Source organism: Rhinatrema bivittatum, chromosome 3 (assembly GCF_901001135.1).
Source record: "Rhinatrema bivittatum chromosome 3, aRhiBiv1.1, whole genome shotgun sequence".
Lineage (NCBI taxonomy): Eukaryota > Metazoa > Chordata > Amphibia > Gymnophiona > Rhinatrematidae > Rhinatrema > Rhinatrema bivittatum.
Window position 1 is genome coordinate 366,546,160 of NC_042617.1, and position 21,982 is coordinate 366,568,141.

The 21,982-nt window shown below is 45.2% G+C and overlaps 1 protein-coding gene across 2 annotated transcripts in view; it reads left to right on the plus strand.

Annotated features, from left to right (window-relative positions):
- The window catches only part of TBX18 (T-box transcription factor 18), an 80,475-nt gene that overhangs the window by 12,323 nt on the left and 46,170 nt on the right, over nucleotides 1–21,982 (plus strand). For both annotated transcript variants that reach the window (XM_029595492.1, XM_029595493.1), the window contains exon 4: nucleotides 21,174–21,345. In XM_029595492.1, the coding sequence (XP_029451352.1) occupies nucleotides 21,174–21,345 (172 nt within the window). The remainder of the gene's footprint in view (nucleotides 1–21,173; nucleotides 21,346–21,982) is intronic.

Sequence of the window (21,982 nt, forward strand, 5' to 3'; positions counted from 1 at the left end):
GTACTGCTGCAAGATTTGTTTATCACGTCACAAATGTGTGACAAAAATGATGCCAAGGTAAGGGGCCTTCCCACACCCCATGGTGGCCATCCTCAGCCGGGGCTGCCAGCACTTAAAGGGCCCAAGGATCAAAAAAATGGAACCCCAAAATAGTAAAAATACACCCCAGGGGGTCTTTGGAGACTGCTGCCTGCCTACCAAGGTAACTCTGTCCCCGAGCAAAACAAAACCAAAATAAATTAGGGAAAGCGCATGGCAAAGGCCTGCTCCATCCCCCTCCCCCCCAAGCCACAAAATAGCCCCCTTTGGCTTAGGCCACATGGCCTGGGTCTGATCCCCTGCTCTTGTGCCATCATGTGACGGGCGCAAGGTCAAGTCTATGCCATTTTGAAAAATGACATTGACTACCAATGACATCTTTTAGAGGGGGGTGGGGGCCTGACTGACTCCCCCTGTAAACCTCCAGGGTCATTTTTTCAGGTTGGTTGGAGGGGGAAACCACTAGACCTCAGGGATATAGCAATATTTGTATGGGGGAGTGTGGGGAAGGGATGTGGATTAAAGGCGAGAACCTAGGCCAAAGCTCTTTTATGCCTTTAGGGGGAAGGGAGTGGGTTGTCACTCCATGTTTTCCTTCATTTCTTTGTGCCTTTTCAGGGCTCGAATTACCTTGGTAGGCAGCAGGTGGACAGGGGGTTCTTGAAATATCCCTGTGATGGGTTTTCACTATTGGGGGATGTGATGTTCAGGCACCTTGGCCTTTCATTTTCCAGTAAAACCATCGGGGACCCACCTTGGCATCCCAATGCTCCCTCAGGAAAATATCTACAACTCCCTCAAACGCAATAAATTAATGGGGCTGACTTTTTTTTCTAAGGCAGCCGCATTATTTTGTTAACATAGGATTGCCTGTACATAAGCTGTTTTGCATGCATTAGGCAATTTTATGCATGCAAAGCAGTTTATTTCCATAGGGGGAGAAAATCTTCAGCTATATCACGTAATGGTGTCGCAATATGGCGATATCATACAGAGGTAAGTTTCCCTGATTGGGAAGTACTTGATGCCCCAAATAGCTTGCTCTGTGTTTCACTGCTGGACTTTTATATAAAAACACACTTCAGAAATAAAAACCGAGGTAGGTGCAGCTTTACTTCCCTTTATTCTTTTCAGATTGCATGCATCCCTGAGAACAAGCTACAAGACAGACTTGAAGGTATAGAGAATAGGTTTCGAACAAATATGTGTAGTGACAAATATACGCGCGTTTATGGCAGCAAGCCGATCTATGCAAGTATTTGATGACCTGCATGTATGATATAATGCGCGTTTTATCACATACGAATATGTCCACCCTGCCACAGGCATGACTATGTAGACTTACATGCGAATGTGCGCAATGCACTGAAACCACGCGTATCAATGCACTTAGCACGTGTACGTTTCCTAACTATTTTAAAATTGTATGTGTGTACGTTATTTTACGTGCAAAACTAAACTAGGACTTGCTTGTGTAAGTTCTGATTTATGTGTTTAAGTCCCCCAGCTTTAATATATGCTCGTGTAAATGAAATTAACTGAAATTAGCCCACCAGTTCGCCCAGTCCTTCTTCAGGTCTTTGAGACCTTCCTGTTTCTTCAGCCTGAACTCTCTCCAGTTCACCCAGACCTCCCACCCGGTCAGCACTACACAATAAACATGTTTATTAACACTTATGCTAGATAATTAGCAGGTGTAAAAGTATGTGAGTACGTTGGAAAATGTATGCGTGCATCTTTTCAAACAGCAACTTACATGTGTAAGAGTTGGCCGCACCCCAGAATGCCCCTAGACTGCGTATATGTTTGCACATAAGTGAAAATATGTGCGTACTCTAGACTATTATAGCATATGGAAATATGTGAATCTAGGCTACTTAGGCATGTATATGATAATGTTTATGTCCATATAGGTCTGAAAATCCACCCCTTGGTATGTTGGCTTTATGTGAAATATTTGATAAATTTATCACATAAATTTGATACATTTTGGGAGGGGGTGCTGATCACTCCCACACCACCCTTTTCCGTTTTGGCATGGATAACAAAATTGCTTTCCTGTCACCCCCTCCCCACCTTTACCCCACCCTCAATCAAAATACTATATACCCCCATCCCCCACCCCCTTGGACCCCCAGAAATCCTACAGTACGAATATAGAGAGAATACTTCATATTGTATCTTTATTGTGAGAGATATCAGTGTTTTTCCTTCATATGTTTTTGGCCTTGTTTGGTCCCCCAGACATCCTGCCAGTAGCGATGCAATATCCTACCTGTTTCCGGCTCTTTCAGGGTTTATCTGGTAAGACAAGTGCTAGAAGTGTAAGCTACCCACATTTTACGCTTCCAGCGCTTGTCTTATCAGATCAGCGCTGGAAGCAGATAGGACGTTACCTCACTTCCGGCAGGGTTTCTGAGGGTCCTGGAGGCGTGGGGTGGGCGGTATATAGTATTTTTATTGCAGGGGAGGAGAGGGGGAGGGGAATGGCAAGAAAGCATTTTTTTTATCAATGCCAAAATGGGAAAGGAGGGGATGGGAGTGATCAGCGTATTCCCCCTCCCCCCCCCCCCCCCCCCCCCGCAAAGAAAAGCACATTACCTTTGTTCATGGGATCTTTAGGGGAGGGGGGATGCAGTAGCTCGGCTCAGTGGGGACAATGTGAATTTATTGGGAGAGGGATTGGGCTTGGGCCACTGGTACACAGAGGTCTATTTTATTTTCTATTTAACAGCGCTACTTACCCAATTCATCTTTTAAAGATATCCGTCTACACAAGGCGGTATAACTTGAAAACCTATTCGGCTACTTTCAAACACAGCCAGTTAGGTTTCTAAGTTATCCAGCAACTTTTATCCAGTTACCTTTAAGCAAGAATATCCAGCAGGACATTTATCCCGCTGAATATACGGGACAAGTTATCGGGCTAACTTTAGCCCGATAAGTTGTCCACTAACCACCCTCCTGAATATGACCGCCTTAGTTTTCAAAACAATGTTTCTCATCCAAGCAATAGGGGGCAAGCGAAGCCTCCCGCCTTGCATTATGCAATATATAGGAGCAGATAATCAAACTATCCTATTTTTGGCAAACCTCGCAGGTAGCTTTTTACTTGCAGGGTTTGCCAGAATAATCAAAGCAAAGCAATGAGGGTAGTTTTGCTTTAATTACTGCTTATGGAAAAGTACCCATGCAAAATTGTGCCTGCTTTTTGTGCGGGTACTTCTTGAAAACAAACGTATGCAGGTAGTTTTGATTATTCCAAATTCCTTATGCTTCATCTGAATAAACCTGGCCCAGGAATGCCTCCAAACATATACGGATAAAAGTAGCCATGTTGCTAACAAACAAGGGTAATTTAATCTGTATATAGGGCAGGCCTTAATAAAAAAAAAAGCCCATTTGCTTGACTAAAACAGCATTTGACCATTGGAAAGGGCTTTGATTATTGCCCTTCATATGGTTTACATTTTTATGTGGGCCCATCCGGAGAGACAGAATAAATGTAAAACATTAGGGGGTAGATTTTCAAAACTTACGCGCATGTGCCCATGCGTGTGCTCTAACCGGCACGCACACATGGACGTGCAATTTTATAACATGCACACGCTAGCGTGCAGGGGGGGGTCAACTTTAGCAAATACATGCGGCGACACATGGGGGCCTTCCCAGTTCCCTCCCAGTCCACTCCAATTAAGGACTGGGAGGGAACTTCCCAACCCCCTAGCCTAACCTCCCTTCCCCTTCCCCTATCCTGCTCTGCCCCTATCCCTATCCTAACTACTCCAAATTTTCTTATTTTACCTTTTGCTTCTGCCCCGTAGCAGGAGCAAGTTGTGCATGCCAGCAACCTGCCGGCGTGCAATTCCTCCAGCACAGCAGCAAATGGCCGCTGTGGTGGGCACCTCTAGCCCTGCCCTGACTCGCCCCCAGACCGCTCCTTTTTCAAGCCCCAGGACTTACAAGCATCCCAGAGTTTACGCACGTGGCTGGGCCATTTGAAAATTGGCCTGGTGCGCGTGAGGCCCGGCCACGTGTGTAAACCCTGGGCTTTTACACCCTCTGGAGTTTGAAAATCTACCCCTATATGTGCTTCAAAATTCTGACTACATAGTGTGCTGCATGAGTGTTTCAATAGCATCACACTGAGTTGCATCTGAGTGTATATTAATGGCGAAGGCCAAGTTTTTCATTCAGAAATGAAAATTAAAAGTGAATGCAACTATTTCACTGATTGGTTTCATGAGTTTGAGCCACCATGGTATTTGTTACCACAGAGATGTCATTGAAAAGTTGTCTGCAGATTATGGATGTGCATTTGTGTGAAATGAATGGGTAAAACATAACAAATGAGTCCATATTTGTTTCATTTGTGGACTCCCAAAATGAATGGGGGCGGGGGGGGGGGGGGGGGGGTCCCCAAAAATGAAACAAAAAATATTTGTCTCATATGTTTTTGTTTTCTATTTAAGTCTCTGGCCCATTCAAGTCTATGGCTGTGCTCTGTGTAAATAAGAAGGTAGAGGTAATTATAACAACTAACTCTTGGCTGTGTGACCTTACATCCTTGAGCTGAGTCAGGACAAGTTTGCAAGGAGGACAGAGAGGACTAATCATAGTGCAGCATCTTTTTAAATAGCCTATAGTTGTTGTATGAATCAAGTAATGCTGATCACTCCCACTATAAAGTTTGAACATGTGCAAGAAGCAGCCTGTATTTCCTCTCTAGGTGTTGCAGAGAAAGACATTTTTGTAGAAGCTGTCACAAAGTTTAAAAAAAAAAGCTTAGAAACGTTTGGTAAAGGGCTGCTTCTGATCTTATTTCTGCTGCAGTGGTCTCACTCACTGTACTAGAAAGAGAAAGACAGCACACTACTGCTGATTTTGACTTTTATCTTTACTATAGGTGGGTCAGAGTAGGACAGCCCTGTGGACTGGCCAGAGTTAGCCAGATATGTTATCCGGCTAATTCTGAATATCGAACTTAGCCGAATAACTTATCTGGCTAACTTTACTCCTCCCAAATTGGCCCATTCGCCACCCCTGAGTTATCCAGCTAAAAACTTACACGGATAAGTTACTTATCCAGCTATGTGGCATCTGTTGATCATATCTGGATATTCAGCAGTGCCATTTAGCCGGATATATCAGACTTATCCGGATAAGTTTTTCTGAATATCAGGTTTCCTATGTCTAAAGATTAAGTAACATTGTTGTAGGTCTCAGCAAAGATGATATGGAGAAGTCGATTGAGGGTGAGATTAAATTTCCTGTATATGAAACGCTCAATGACTCCAAAATTATTAATAGTGTTTTGAAACTGGAGATAGAAGATAGTAACAAAATGAAGGTGAGGATGTTAGACCAGATCTGTTAGAGAAAATGGCAGTGGATTAGGCTATATTCACTATGAGCTGACCGATAAACAGTCTGGAGCAGACGTCTTTTATTAGCTGAAAATTATGCAAGTATACAGGCTTCCAGATAAGCTTATAAAGGAGAAACCTAATTATCTGAAGCAGATGGCAGTGATGGAGTTATTCAGGAAGGCTTCAACTGAGTCTAGTCTAATGTCTATTCCCATCAGTGATCAGCTTGATACTCCAGTTACTATCTTTGAAGGTCTCTCTGACACATCCACTGATGCTTAAAGCAGATGGATGGCACCTGAATACGTAACAGACTGTTACCATTGTGCTGTGCATTATGTAGAAGCTGAACCATTATTTATAATATAGTATTCCATAAACAGACATGCTATGCAGTTATTGTTTTTTTTTTATTTCTTTTTAAACATGGAGGGAGCTTCCATCATCTGTAAATATCCATTACCTGGAACAATTATGGTCCCAAGCCTTTTCAAAAATGGGAACATTTTCAAGATGGTAGGTTGGGATGCAGTGCACACAGGTATGAGTACTTTTACCTGTGGGCTTTGTATCAGTTCTCATAGCTTTCCATTGAAAATTACATGGGGAAAAAGTACCTAGAGAGATCTACACCATCCTGTTCCATGGATACTTTTTACCTAGAAAAACAATACACCTAGTTTTGAAAATGGAAAAATAGGCATGTTGTTGCATTCCCTGCCCTAGCTCTGCCCCAGGGAAGATCCTCACTCAAGGCAGGTAAAAATATGTATGCTGTGGCTGCAGCAACTTGCAGTCTCTGCAGGGTTGAAAAATCCTTTTTGGCAGGTTCAAAACACATCACTCAGATCCAGACGCAGCTCAGTCCACATTGTAAAGCTCCAAAACATGATAAGCTCGTTAGAGCAGGAACCTGATTTATAGTAGCTTGCTAGATATGTTTCAAACTTGTTGTTGAGATAGACATCTGTCTATTGTTAGACATAGGGATGGGTCTCCTCCCCCTCTCTGAGGCCTCAATCTCCCTGCTCTTCCCTTTCAAGCATTCTATCCCTCTTTCTGGTTCTCTTCTTGCTTTTCTTAGACCACTATCTGTCTGTTTTATTGGTGGATCCTTGGACCGAGGCGGGATTGGCTCTACCTGCAGAGAGGAGCCCTAGAGGTTCCCACCATCGACAGGCAGAGACCTGTCAGGAACTTATATCAGCCCTTGTTCCCCTCAAGTTGAGCCTTTGGGTGTCAGACCAGCAGGACTTAGGTGGGGTCTTTGCTGGTGGCTGAAGTGGAGGCCCGTGGCTATCTAGGCAGCAGTAAGGTGGGAACAAGGTCCAGGCAGTAGTCAAGGCGGGCAGCGGTCAGAGGTATCCAAGGTCCAGGCTGAGATCAATACCAGGTATCCATCTGAGGAAGGAAACAAGGGACAGATAGGCAGGCAGGAAGGCTAGGATAAGAATAGCAGGAACAAGACTGGAGACAAATTGCCAAAGGTAAGCTGGTCAACAAACTGGAGACAAGGCTGGACGAGGACTCTAAGACAGGGCTGGATGAGGAACTGAAGATGCTGGGAAGCAACATCCACTACTAGGGAGTAATTGGACCTATTGCTGAAACAAATTGTATCTGGAGTGTTGCCCTTTAATAGGGCTGAGGTGCTGACATCATCAGTAGGGGCCAGGGGGACTTTCCTGATGTGGTCCCTTTAAATGTGGGGCAGTCATGCATGTGCATGCCTAAGGAGAGGCATGGTACATGTTTGCCAGTGGCGTCCGCCACAGGTTCAGAAGTTGCATTAGCAGTGTTGAGCTGCTGTCGAGGAGCACCATGACCAGCCTGGTGTCCTGCTGCATCGTGGGGCCCAGCTGGGAGGGTGAGTGCAGCAGTTTGTGGTAGCAGCCCACGGTCCGCCAATCATAACACTGCGCCCTCAGTCCTTGCTGTCATGTAATCCATCAGTCACCTTTCACCTGCACATTTCTCCCTCTCCATCTCTTAACTCCCTGACTTGCCTCAGTCTCATACCATGCACATATATAAAGAATAATATTAATCAAAAGAATTGCAAGGCTTACATGGTAAGGAGGAAGCACTGTGGGTTAATCTGGAAAGATTTAATGATACATCTATTTATATTGGTGAATATACAGACCTGCATCACAGACAGAAAAGATGAATAGAGATTTCATGGAGGATATTCACAAAATTGCTATGAAAGAGGAAGTGCTCTTATTAGCATAATTCAATTTGTTGGATGTTGATTGGGTCATTGCCATGATTTGGTCTGCTATGTAGCCCGCCCACCAGCAGATGTCATCAACAAGCCTCACTCACAGTTGCTCTAGTTGCCTTATTGCTGATTCCATGGGGTGGCAATTCCAGGCCTACTTAACCTAGCCTGTCCATTCCCTTGGTGCCTCTTCATTGAGACACCTTGGCTCCTTGACCTGGCCATCTTTACCTTGCCTTGTGACCTACCCAGGCCGAGTGCTGTGCCTTGTGGCCTACCTTGGCCTCCTGCTTTGTCTTGAGCCATACCTTGGCTTCCTGCCTTGCTTTATAGTCTACCTTGGCCTCCTGCCTTGCTGTATGGCATTTTAGGTCTGCCTACTTTGCTCTGGGCCCTTCCAGGCTTTCTGGTCTTACTCTGCAGCCTTCCAGGCTACCTGCCTTGCTATGGGTCCTTCCAAGTCTTCTGACCTTGCTGTGTGGCCTTTCAGGCCCACCTGCCATGCTTATTGCCTTCTTGGGCTTTTCTGTTCTACTTTGTGGCCTTCAGGCCCTCTAGGTTCACCTAGCCAGCCATGTACCCTATTTGGGCTTTCTTTTTTCCTCTTGCCTGTTCTAGTCCTGTCTTTGTCCAATCCTTGTCCAGGCCAGCTCTTGTCCAGTCCTGTCCTTGTCCAGTTTTTGCCTAGTCCTGTCCTAGTCCAGTCTTTGTCTGGTCCTGTCCTTGTCTTGCCCTGCCCAGTCCAGTCCCTTACATGCTATCTCAGGCCTTACCCTTGCCTCTGGTCAAAGCCTGCCATTGATTCCAGCCGAATCTCCAGCCCTACCTGTATCCAACTCCTAGCCTGTACTGTGTTCCAGCTCCCAGCCGATGAAGTGTTCCAGCACCAACCATGCTCCTGGATAAGTCCTGCCAGCCACCAGAACCCAAGGGCTCAACCTGCGAGGTAGGTGGCTGGAATAGGCAGAAGACCCAGTCCAACCCTGCCCCCGAGTCTGGCCCTACTCCTGCTGGGGGAAATCCCAGTCCAGCCTGCTCTCCCCATGACAACCATCCTGGCTATGGTGTCTTCTAGAAGCACAGATTTCCTAGTGTTGCGTCCGTCAGTCTTCGACGGCTTCGCCCTGCTTGTTGCACCCCTATCTCGGCTCCTCGCGCTTACCTGGGCAAGATGGCTACCACAGTGTCGTCAAGCCGACCTCTCTGGCGTCCCCAGAACGGCTATGTACAGCCGTACTCTATTGCTCCTCCCAGGTACCTGCTAGGGTGCTAGGGCAGAATTTGCCATAAACTCTCATCCCAAACAAAACAATAACGGATTGTACCACAAAAGCAGTAGTATATGTTATCATATGTCCATGCCTGAAAGTGTATGTTGGACGCACCAGTAGGACCATCAAAATTAGGATGGCGGAACATCGTTCTCGCATAAATACTACTACAATCTCAGCCCCCATTGTACAGCATTGCATGGAGAGGAATCATACATATGGACTGCAATGGACTGTGATTGACAGCATTGCGGATAAACAGGGGGGTCAGTCTCTTCTCAATTACCGTGAGCAGGCATGGATCTTTAAACTTCATACTGAACAGCCGGCAGGACGTAATGATCAATTGGATTGGCTTTCTCTGATTTAAAGCTTGTTGATAGGTTCAACTCGGATCCAGGATGTGCGTTTAAAACAAACAGGAAGTTGGAGAAATCAGAACGCCATCAGGATTAGTGCAATACAGAGGCTTGTTTAAGCACTGAAGAGTTATAGAAGAAATAACTTTATGAAAAAGGATGAAATGAGGATGAATAAACCCTGAGGAAGACAGTATCTGTCGAAACTTGCGCAAGTCGGGATTGTTCGAGACATTTCAAAGCTAAGTACATTAGTCATATATCCGACGGTTGAATGAATGGTTAAAGTGTGTTTTACATGAAGAAAAATATGGGGCGGATTTTAAAAGGAGCGCGAATAGCCTACTTTTGTTTGCGCTCCAGGCGCAAACAAAAGTACGCTGGATTTTAGTAGATACGCGCGGAGCCGCGCGTATCTGCTAAAAACCTGGATCGGCGCGCGCAAGGCTATGGATTTTGTATAGCCGGCGCGCGCCGAGCCGCGCAGCCTACCCCCGTTCCCTCCAAGGCCGCTCCGAAATCGGAGCGGCCTCGGAGGGAACTTTCCTTTGCCCTCCCCTCACCTTCCCCTCCCTTCCCCTACCTAACCCACCTGCCCGGCCCTGTCTAAACCCCCCCTTACCTTTGTCGGGGGATTTACGCCTCCCGGAGGGAGGCGTAAATCCCCGCGCGTCAGCGGGTCTCCTGCGCGCCGGGACGTGACCTGGGGGCGGGTCCGGAGGGCGCGGCCACGCCCCCGGGCTGCCCCGGGCCGTAGCCATGCCCCCGGGCCCGCCCCCGGAATGCTCCCGACACGCCCCGAAAACGCTGCGCGGTTCGGGCCCGCCCCCGACACGCCCCCTCCGAAAACCCCGGGGCTTACGCGAGTCCCGGGGCTCTGCGCGCGCCGGTAGGCCTATGTAAAATAGGCTTACCGGCGCGCAGGGCCCTGCTCGCGTAAATCCGCCTGGTTTTGGGCGGATTTACGCGAGCAGGGCTCTGAAAATCCGCCCCTATATGAACACAAAATTGAAGTTTAAATAATAAAAACAAAAATAAAAAAGAGGGGTTTCTCTGTAGCCCATCTCATGAGACTTTTAAGAAAAATACATTTCGAATAAAAAGAATGGAGGCTGGAGGGTGTGTTTATGATTAGAACAACAATGGCACCAAATGGGGTAGCCCATTAATATATGAAACCATCCCCTGCACTCCTATTAAATTTAAATTTAATTGAAGTGTAAACTTTGAGCAAGGCAGCAGAGAATACCCTAAATAAATATAAGTACCAGGTGGAGGGGTTTTGTTTGGTATAAGATTTACACTTGATGGAGATCTCTTTTTGAAATAGTGTCATAAACTCTCATCCAGCAACATCCACTGGATCAACACCATTCGAAGTGGTCTACGGACGACTACCATTACCACCACTGCCACTTCCGTTATCAGTATAACTGCTACAGATATCCATCAACTCTGGACTCAGACTAAAGAGATGCTTATGAAAGCAGGAATATGAGCCAAGAAAGGATACGATGCTCATCTCCGCAAGGCTCCAGACTTCAAGCCTGGTGACAAGGTCTGGCTTTCAACAAAACATTTAAGACTCAAACTTCCTTCAGCTCGATTTGCTTCTCGCTTCGTTGGACCATTTCCCATTCTCCGACGAGTGGGCAACTTCACCTACAGTCTGAAGCTTCCAGCTACTCTAAAGATCCACAATGCATTCCACGTCTCACTATTGAAACCAGTGATACTCAGTGAATTTTCCAACAAGATACCTGATTCTACTCCAGTAGATGCAGAAGAAGACATTGAATACAAATGTGACGCAGTTCTTGATGTAAGAAAACGAGGCAGAATATGGGAATACCTCCTGTCATGGGATGGTTATGGCCCCGAAGACAATGTCCAATATCTTGGATAAGAAGATGCTACAGGATTTCCATCATCTACATCCGCAAAAACCTAGACCTGGTAGGTCATTGCGTGGACGCCCTTTGAAGGGGGGTACTGTTGCATCCATTGGTCTTCAGCTTCGACCCACTTGTTGCACCCCTATCTCAGCTCCTCCCACTTACCTGGGCAAGATGGCTACTGCAGCATCGTCAAGCCGACCTCTCTGACGTCCCTGGAATGACTATGGTGCAGCCGTATGCCATGGCTCCTCCAGGTACCTGCTAGGGTGCGCGGGTGCACGCAACCCACGTCTAAGTACGCCCAGTGGCGCGAACCTCGAGGGCCTTCCCTCATCTGATATCACGCCCATCCGGGCATATCTGCTTCTCAAGATTGCTAGTTCATTGTATTGGCAAAGGCTCGAATAGACTCACTGTTCCTATCTGCGCTACTCTGCCGCTTCCCTGCTGCCTACAAGAAGCTTTCCTTTTGCCCTTCGGGGTTTTACTACTAACTTGGGTACCCGCTCCTCGGGGGCCCTCTGTTCTATTTTCAGGTGTCATTCAGGGAACAGGTACTCGCTCCTCGAAGGCCTGCTCTCCCTGCCTCAGTGCCTGTACCTACGACAACTATCTGGTGGAATCACATCCATAACAGCTAACACCGAGCGAGTACTCTATCTCTCATCTGTCTCATCCACAGTAACTCTTTGCTGTGGAACCTCCTGACATCATCGAGGAGAGGGCTTCCTCTGCCGAGGTCCCTGAGACTACAATTCATCACTGCCACCTGGTGGCTACTTCAAGCTGTATAATAAACGAGCTCAATTCCGGTGTTTTGTGTATAAGAGTCTAGCCCAGTGCTGTGGCTCCTCACGGGGCTCCTCCCCGTGGGCGTGATCTCCACAGCTCTCAAGAATCCACTAAAACACACATAATAACAACACCTAGATTCCCTGCAGGGAGAACTGTTCTGTCAAATGGCAACAGAACTCAGGAGGTAATATTGGACCTGGTGCTTACCAATGGGAACAGTGTTTCAGATGTTGTAATGGATGATCATCTGGGATCCAGTGATCATCAGATGGTGTGTTTTGGTATTAGAGCATAAGAGATGAAGGTTTATTCAAAGGCAAAAGTCCTAGATTTTAGGAAAACTAATTTTTCTAAAATAGGGGAGTATCTTAAGGAATCAGCTGGATAGGAAAATCTAGAGCAAGTAGAAGATCTAGAAATTCTAAGAAGGGTGGTTTATAAATCAAATAAATAAGTAAAAATAAGTAAGCAGTGGGCAAAACTATAAGGAGATGTTATAAGGGCAACTAACCCTTTGTTAGGAAAGTAAATAAAGGAAAGAGGAAAAAGAGAATGCTATGGTTTTCTAAAGAAGTAGCTTGAAAGTTAAAGAAAAAAGATTAGCGTTCATAAACTACAAGAGAACACAGAAAGAGGAAGACAGACGACAATATCTGAAAAAGGTAAGAGAAGCTAGGAAAGTAGTCAGGAAAACAAAGATTCAAATGGAAGAAAAAACAGCAAATATGGTAAAATGGAGAGACAAGACTTTTTTCAGATGTTAGTGGTAGGACGAAGTGCAAAAGTAGCAATCTGAGACTCAGAGGTGAAGGAGAGGAATATGCATAGAATGATGAGGAAAAAGCAAAATTAATTAACAAATATTTCTATTCAATATTCACTCTGGCAGGACCACATAAACCAAACACAAATAAGTTGGGAAGTGAGATAAACCTCAATTTTCAGAAAATGTATTCATGAGGAGCTAATTAAACTTAAATTTGATAAAATGATGGGGTCAGAAGGGATACATCTGAGAGTATTAAGGGAACTTAGAGAAGTTCTGGCAGCTCCGCCGGCTGACCCTTTCAATGCATCTTTAGAGTCAGGAGTAGTGCCAGGGGACTGAAAATGGGCTCATGCAGATCCTATTCACAAAAGTGGAGGTAAGAAGGAGGCTAAGAACTACAGGCAGGTTAGTTATTCTGATCTCTGTGGTGACCAAATTAATGGCACCATTGCTAAAACAGAAGAGACCGCAGTTTCTGGAATCTAATGAATTGTAATATCCGAGGCAGCATAGTTTTACCAGAGGTAGATCTTGACAGACAAATCTGATCAATTTCTTTGACTAGGTGACCAGAGAGTTGGATCAGGGGAGAGCATAGATGTAGACTTACTTGGATTTCAATAAAGTCTTTCAAATGGTTCCACACAGGTGACTTATAAATACATTGAGCACCCTTGATAAGGGTCCTAAAGTGACTGACTGGGTTAAAAAGTGGTTGAGTAGGAGGCAACAAAGGGTAGTGGTATATGGAGCTCTCTCCAAGGAGATGGGCTTTGCCAGCAGTGTGCTGCAGGGATCAGTCCTTGGGCTGCTTCTTTTCAACATTTTCATGAGCAGCATTATGGAAGGATTGTGTGGAAAGATTTGCCTTTCTGCTGATGATACCAAAATTTGCAACAGGATAGACAGCCAGGGAGGGGTGGAAAACATGAGGAGAGATCTAGCAAAGCTCGAGGAATAATCTAAGGTCTGGCAGATAAGATTTAATGCTTAAAAATACAGAGTTATGCATTTAGGATGTAAAAGACCCATATAGTATAGGGGATTAAATTCTTCTAAGCACAAAAGAAAAGCAGGATTTGGGGTGATTGAATCTAAACAGCTTCTCGCATATCACACTTTGATAGCGCTTCCTGCTAATAATCCTTTAATAGCCTCACGACTCCTTTGCATCTTCTTACTTGAAAAAGATAGCCTCCGCAGTTGTCTCTTATGCCAGATTTGGCTGATATCATTTTTACTGCACACCCTATCTCTCAAATTTGGTAAGCGTTCACCCCCACAATATGTAGTGCAGTAGTCTCTATTTCTGAGCAAGATGAAAGACTATTTCTGTGTTTTAATTCTTGCTTTTCAGCATTGAATAAGGTTATGCATACGGACATTGGTCCTTTTGTTACCAAGCTTGCCAATGCCTTGCTTACTGAAGGCTTACTGCCAGCTCCATTGAATGTGGCAGCAGTTTATCCTCTACTTAAAAAGGCTAATCTAGACCCTTCAGATTTGCTAAACTATCACCCTATTTCTATCTTACCTCTCTTAACTAAGGACATTGAGAAAATTGTCTTAGGCCAGCTACAAGAATACCTAGAGGACAACAACTTTCTGGATGAGGCCCAATTTTGTTTTAATTGTTGGGTGTTTGATGTTTGATATGTCTACTGTTTTGAAATATTTTATTGGTGTCTGGGAAACTTTGTAAACATTTTATATGAAATTGTAATTATTGGATATTCTATACATTAGAACATGCATAGAGATATGCTTAATTTTATATTGTACGTGCAAATACACACATATCATTTAAAATATCCCAGCCACATATATATGTGCATCCTTTAATAACATGCTTGCACAAGTGACCATATTTTTTTTTTTTTGGGGGGGGGGGGGGGGGGAGAGAGAGAGAGAAAGAGAGAGAGAGAGAGAACCTCTGTTAGAGAGATAATACGACACTCTATATATGCATCATTGTAAGGGGGCACTTTCAACTCGGTGGGTTTTGGGGGGGGAGGTGCAGTGTTACAAGGGTCTACAGACCCTTGCATCCTAGGCAGACCAATGTAACACCACCCCCCCCAAAACCCACTCTGAGTTCAAAATGCCCCTCTTACTGTGTGAGATATATAGAGTGTCATATTGTCTCACTAACAGAGACTTGTTCTCTCACGCTTACTATCTCTCTCTCTCTTTCTCTAGCCCGAACCCTCAAAAGTCTTAAATCCCATGCACATGTAAGTCTTGGCCCTGGAACATTCATGCCCTCCCCCTTTTCCACCTCCTTATTCTTGATGCACACCCAGATATGCATGCGCATACTTCCTAGCTTCTTAAAATTCATGTGTGGTCCACACAATTATGTTTGGGGGCCATTTTTGTGTGAGCAACAATTTTAAAATCTACCAGACACTATTTTGAAATATGTATTCTTTTTTAAGCATGTTTTTTTTCTATTTTGATTGATGCTTTATACTTCTTGATTTTATTGTTGTTGTTTTATATGACATGGTGATATTTCTGTTTTTCCATTGTTGCACTGCATACAGAGACTGACATGCTGTGGTTTCTATTTTAGTTTTGTCTGCATTTTTCTATTTAGACTTTATGATTTCTTTATTCTGCATTTGGTGAGGGTCTGTCTGTGTTCTGCATGTCTAACTGAGGTGAGGGATTGTGTAGGGATCAGTAGCAACTTAACTTCCTCTGTTTTCTAATAGGAGGTATATTGGTGTTTTAGGGCCTAGTGTAATATTCATAATGTTGCCTTTTCATAGGTGGAATTGTTACTGTTTGAGTGCTGGCAGTTAGTGTTATTTTGGTATGGAAGGTTTACTACATTGTAAATCAATTTAAGCAAAATGTTGCAAGAGCCAATTCCACACCTAATAATAGGCCTAATACCATGTGGGTTCCAAATGTCTTTTGCAGGGTTTTCTGGTTAGCATCACAGTAGTGTATGTAAATATAGTAAACATGTTGTTGTAAATAATGTTTTAGCTCAGAAGACTGTACTTTGTCCTTTGTCATGTAAATTCAATTATAAATTTATACTTTGTAACTGTGAGTAGGGAGGGTAGGAGATGTAAAAGTGTAAGATTTACCTAGGGTGCCTAATTAATGTGCACTGGCCCTGGATGCACTGGTTCCATGTGGAAAGCAGTGTTATTATTTAGGAGAGTTGTGGGTGGATCCTTGGGCCGGTGGCAGATGACCATGCCCCGGGGGAAGATACCGAGAGGGACCACCGGTCAGGCTCAGAGTTAGGAGACAGACACACACTAGTTCTTTTATTAGACAGTATACTGAACCACCAGAGGTGGCAGTAGTGAGCTGGAATGCCCAGCTGGGCTGTAGTACCTCAGATACTGGAACAGCGATCCCTGGAGGCTGAGCTGTAGAGAAACTGAAATATAGTGAGTAGGCAGGGTATGCAGAGTTCATGGACAGAACCTGATGGTAACACTCAAACAATGTCTCATAGAAGGCCAGGAGCTGGAATGAAGTAGGCCCTCGAGAAGCGACTACCTGGTTCCAGGGAAAGCTCTGAGAGTGTGATGGTAACTCACAGATGTAATAGGCAGCGATGACTTCCAGGCAGAAGTGAATTCTGAAGAAATCCGGGAACGAGGGCCCTCGAGGAGCGCGTACCGGTTCCAGACTGCAACTTACAAAGTAAGAGAGAAAGAGGCCCCCGAGGAGCAGGTACCTCTGGTTAGTCCAAGGAGGCAGAGTAGCGTAGATAGAACGAATTCTTATCCATATCCATCCTTTATCCTTGCTAACTCGAGTTGTTAGCAATTCAGAGACCTTTAAATATCTGAAGCGGATGACGTCATCTCAGGGGGATGCCCCTGAGGTTCGCGCCACTTCTGATACTTGAGGTGGGGCCGCGTCACGCCCCTAGGCATCAGGTCAACATGGCGGATTGCAGCGTCGGGCCGGTCCGGGGACGCCGGATGAGGATGGCCGAAAGACGCCGCAGCAGCCAGCCTTCCATCAACCCCGGAGGGAGTCACCATTGCGGTAAGGTGGGCGGAGTGGAGACGTCGGACAGCTACGGTCGCAACAGTATCCCCCTTCAAACGGCAATCTCCTCTTCGGGTATCAGGTAGGTTTGAAGGATGCGCGAGATGGAACTGGTGAAGCATCTCTTTGTCCAAGATATAGGTCTGAGGCTCCCAAGAGTGTTCTTCAGAGCCGAAACCTTCCCACATTAGAAGGTATTCAAAAGTCTTGCCTCTTTATGGATATCCAGAATCTCTTCGACTTTGTATTCTAAATCGTCTTCTGCATAAATGACAGGTGGATTTTGAGACTTGGAAGAAAATTTGCTGAGTATGTTGTTGTAGATGTCAGCAGTGATGGTTGCTGCTGGGGACATCACTGAATTCTTCAGTGGAAGTGGAGGTGTTGGAGAACGTCCGAAGACCACTTCAAAAGGTGACAGTCCAGTAGATGTTGCTGGATAAGGGTTGATGGCGAATTCGGCCCAGTTATTTTGTTGGGACATGACATAGGCTTATATAAACTGCTTCATTGTACGATTCATCTATTCCATCTGGCCATTTGACTGCAGATGGTAGGCTGAGGTGTAGTCTAGAGTGATGTCAAACAATTTGCACAAAGCCTTCCAGAATCGTGCCGTGAATTGGGACCCACGTTCAGATACGATGTGTGAAGATAGGCCGTGGAGGCGGAATATATGCGTTATGAAGAGCTTTGCAAGCTCCAAAGCTGAGGGTATGCCAGGGAGCGCCACAAAGTGTGCCATCTTGCTAAAGTGATCCACAGTCACCCAGATGGTGTTCATTCCTCTGGAAGTAGGTAAATCGACTACAAGGTCAGTAGCGATGTGCGACCAGGGTCGATCCGGAACTGGCAAAGGTTGAATTTGACCCCACGGTGGTCCAGAGGCCGGTTTCTTCTTGGCACAGTTGGTGCAGGATGCCACGTAGGAATAGGTATCCTTTTTGATGGTAGGCCACCAATACAGCTCCTGTATCCTCAGCAGGCTTCGGCGTTGACCAGGATGGCCATCCAGCTTGGAATCGTGCGCCCAGAAGAGCACTTTCTTCCTGAGGTTCTTTGGAACAATAGTGTTTCCAACGGGCACAGACTGAGTGGATGACAAGAGGATTTTTTTCGGGTCAGTTATGTGCTGTGGCTCATCAGGCACATCCTCTGAATGAAATGAGCGTGACAGTGCATCTGCTCTGGTGTTTCGATCTCCAGGGCAGAACTTGAGCACAAAATCAAAACGGTTGAAGAATAAAGACCATCTGGCCTGTCTGTAATTCAGCCGTTGTGCGTGGCAGAGATACTCAAGGTTCTTATGATCCATGAAGATGGTTATTTGATTTTGAGCGCCTTCGAGCCAAGGCCGCCATTCCTCGACTGCAAGCTTTATTGCCAGGAGCTCCTTGTCGCCGATCCTGTAGTTCTTCTCGGCTGGAGAGAATCTTCGTGAGAAGAATGAACAGGGACATAAGGGTTTCAAGTCTCCTGCTTGGCTTAACACAGCCCCTACTCCCACATCTGAAGCGTCAACTTCTACTATGAAGGGCTTATTGGGGTCTGTAACTGACCTTCTTGGTTGGAGGCTGTGCCTTAAACCTTCTGTGTGTGTAGCTGATGAAATGCTGCAGTAAGTTTCTCCAAGGCGTCCTGCTGTTCCACAATGCGCTGGGCCAGGCCCGGTATGGCCTGCAAGGCATTGAGTTGTGCCAGATCCATGGAGTTAGCAATCTGTTATTATTTAGGAGAGTTGTGGGTGGATCCTTGGGCTGGTGGCAGATTACCACGCCCCCGGGGGAAGATCCCGAGAGGGACCACCGGTCAGGCTCAGAGTTAGGAGACACACACACACTAGTTATTTTATTAGACAGTATACTGAACCATCAGAGGTGGCAGTAGTGAGCTGAAATGCCCAGCTGGGCTGTAGTCTCTCAGATACTGGAACAGAGATCCCTGGAGGCTGAGCTGTAGAGAAACTGAAATATAGTGAGTAGGCAGGGTATGCAGAGTTCATGGACAGAACCTGATGGTAACACTCACACAATGTCTCAGAAGCCCAGGAGCTGGAATGAAGTAGGCCCTCGAGGAGCGACTACCTGGTTCCAGGGAAAGCTCTGAGAGTGCGATGTTAACTCACAGATGTAGTAGGCAGCGATGACTTCCAGGCAGAAGTGAATTCCGAGAAGTCCGGGAACGAGGGCCCTCGAGGAGCGAGTACTGGTTCCAGACTGCAACCTACAAAGTAAGAGAGAACGAGGCAGCTGTGCACACATGTTATAAAATCGGGCATAGATTTGTGTGCGCCGGGTTGCGCGCACCAGTCTACACCCACGCGTAGGTATTAAAATCTGCCCCTAAGTGAGCACATGAGCAGCAGAACAACAGAAGAATATGTATCTGAGTCACTGGTTGGCAGTGTGGTTGCCTCATTACTTGGCCAACTTGTTCAAGAGCTGATTGGTTGGCAAGAGACTTTAACACTAGGTCAGAAATCCAGGATATATATACATGAGAGAGACCATATCTCAAAAGAGACAGAGACAGGATGGAAGCAGCTTAGAGAAAGGCAACCAAAATAGTGACGGGGTCTGCATCAAAAGCCATATGAAATGAGACTGAAGGACCTAAATATGTATACCTTGGCGGATCGTAGAGATTGGGAAGATATAATGCAGACCTTTAAATTCTTGAAAGGCATTTATGATGCACAAGAATAAAACCTTTTCCAATGGAAAGAAATCTGTAGAACTAGGGGTCAAGATATGAAACCCCCGAGGGGATAGGAACAGTGTTAGGAAATATTTCTCCACGGAAAAAGTGATGGATGCAAAGAATGCCTTCCCAGATGAAGTATGGAAGACAAGAAAGGCAATGAAGTTCAAAAGGGTGTGGGATAAACACAGAGTATCCATAGAAGCTAAAAGACGGAAATGAAGAAAAGAGGTAACCTGCACGGAGCAGCAGTTATTCCCCTAAAATAAATAACATAAAAAAAATATAAACCTTCCTTGTCAACATCCTGATTTGTGTGCCCTTCTTGCTGTAATTGTGTTATGAATAATCAGTGCCATTCTATTTTGTATGCTGTTAAAACTTGTTAAATAAAGAGTTTAAAATAAAAAAAAAATAAAAAACTTGCTGGGTAGACTGGATGAACCACTTGGGGGTCTTTTTCTGCTGTCATTTACAGTGTTAATCAGACTTGTGGTGGACACGGGGCCAGCCAGTTGACTGGACGGAAGGGGGACTGCAGTTAAGTTTGCTCATCCTGGTCTAGGGTGTGTTGTTCTTAACTGGAAAAATTTGGAATTTGCATTAGAGATATTTTGACTCCAGGTCACATGATGGACCTCTCAAGGGTCAGCTTGGCATGCTTTGGGGAGTTATTGAAATATGTGCTGCACAGACAATGCACAAGAGTGTCAAACATATAACCGTGGGCCTATTTTGAACAAAATTCCCCCAGGCTGATGTTTTCTTACAATCCACCCCTGGTGGATGCATGGAATAGCCTCCCTGTGGAGTAGAGATAAGAACAATATCTGAATTCAAGAAAGCAAAGGGAAAAACACAGGCGATCTCTGAGGGAATAGTAGGGATTGTACAGCTGAATTAGTTGGTGTGGATGGATAGACTACATAGGCTATATGGTCTTTTTCTGCCATCTCATTTCTGTGTTTCAGCCCCCTGCTTCCCAAACCTTAGTTCATTCAATTTTCTTACCTGAGCAAGCAGACTGAGTCTCCCAGAGAAGCAGTACTCTACTTGCAGAGGTCTGGTACTGGCAAACAAGCTGGCAGCATGGGGGTTCTTGTTTGCTGTCCCAATGGCAGCTCCTCTTTCTGTTTCTCCTCTCCTGGCAATGCCTGCATGGGCTTCCTGTATAAACCTGAAGCATGTGCCACAAGACGAAGAAGAGCAGCAGCAGGGGTTTCTATCGCAGGACTGCATACTCTTTCAGAGTCCCTGTGGTGCATGCTGCCTGTTGTTTCCAGCACTAGGCCTCCATGGGTGCTGCTTTGCCAGCAGACCTGATAGCGAATCCCCAGGAGGAGGCCTGGCAGCCTGGGAATTTCACAGGAGATCAAGAAGACTTGGGCTTCCTGTCCTGCTGAAGGCTATGTAAGCTCACCTACCTCGGGAAAATAAGTAGCTTGGCGTTGTTGGCACCTACACCCTCCCCATTTCCTCAACTGCAACACTGTCCTTATTTTGCTATGAAAGTTGTCTTTAATGATTTGGTTTCTGTCCCTGTAAATATTTTCTAGGCATTAATGTCTTTCTGTTGGTTACATTTTTTCATTAGGGCCACCTTTGTAAAGGTCCTATCGCAGGTCTCAAGGCACAGATCGCATTGCGTGATATAGGCTGCTACCATATTGCCTGGTTTTCATATGACTATTTTTTTGCTGGGGGGTTTTGTTTTTCCCCACAGATATGTATATCATAGTTCTAAATGGATGGTGGCTGGTAATGCAGATTCACCTGTTCCTCCTCGAGTTTATATTCATCCTGATTCGCCAGCCTCCGGTGAGACCTGGATGAGGCAAGTGATTAGCTTTGACAAACTGAAACTCACAAACAATGAGCTGGATGATCAAGGACATGTGAGTATTCTCCTTACCCATGAGTTTCAGCGTTTCTTAAATCCTTTTTTTTTTTTAATTGGGGATAATGATGTGTACAGTATGTTCAAGCTTTTGGGGACATCAGTTACAAAGCAGTACTTTTTGCACTGCATAGTGTGCTCACATCAGGACAGATCTGGTTGGCATACTTATCAAAAAAATCATTCCTGACGTTAAAAATTTTAAGAGCATCTGAAAAATAAGGGTTAAGAAATTGCAGTTTTTATTGGACAAACTTGGTACGTCCGCGATTAACTTTCCAGAGCTATGCTCCCTTCACCAGGTCAGTGAAGTATTTCGAAGAAATGCTGACAGAGGGCTTAACCTTCACCTGACAGGAAGGTAGACGTGATATTTTTAATTGAACCATTTGCCTGAATTCCCATGGGCTGTTGACTGTTGCAGACCAAAAAATGAGCAGCACATAGGAGCTTGTTTGACTGATAATGATTGATTGCCTATCAAATGAATGGAGACGATTTTGCAGCTGAGCTTCGTTATTTCCAAATTGACTTGTACCTTTTCCCCCTTCTGCTTGCAGGCTCTAAATTGTTTCATTATGACACTATCTGATGTGACAAACTCTGTTATATTTAACATTTCCTTGTCTTCTCAA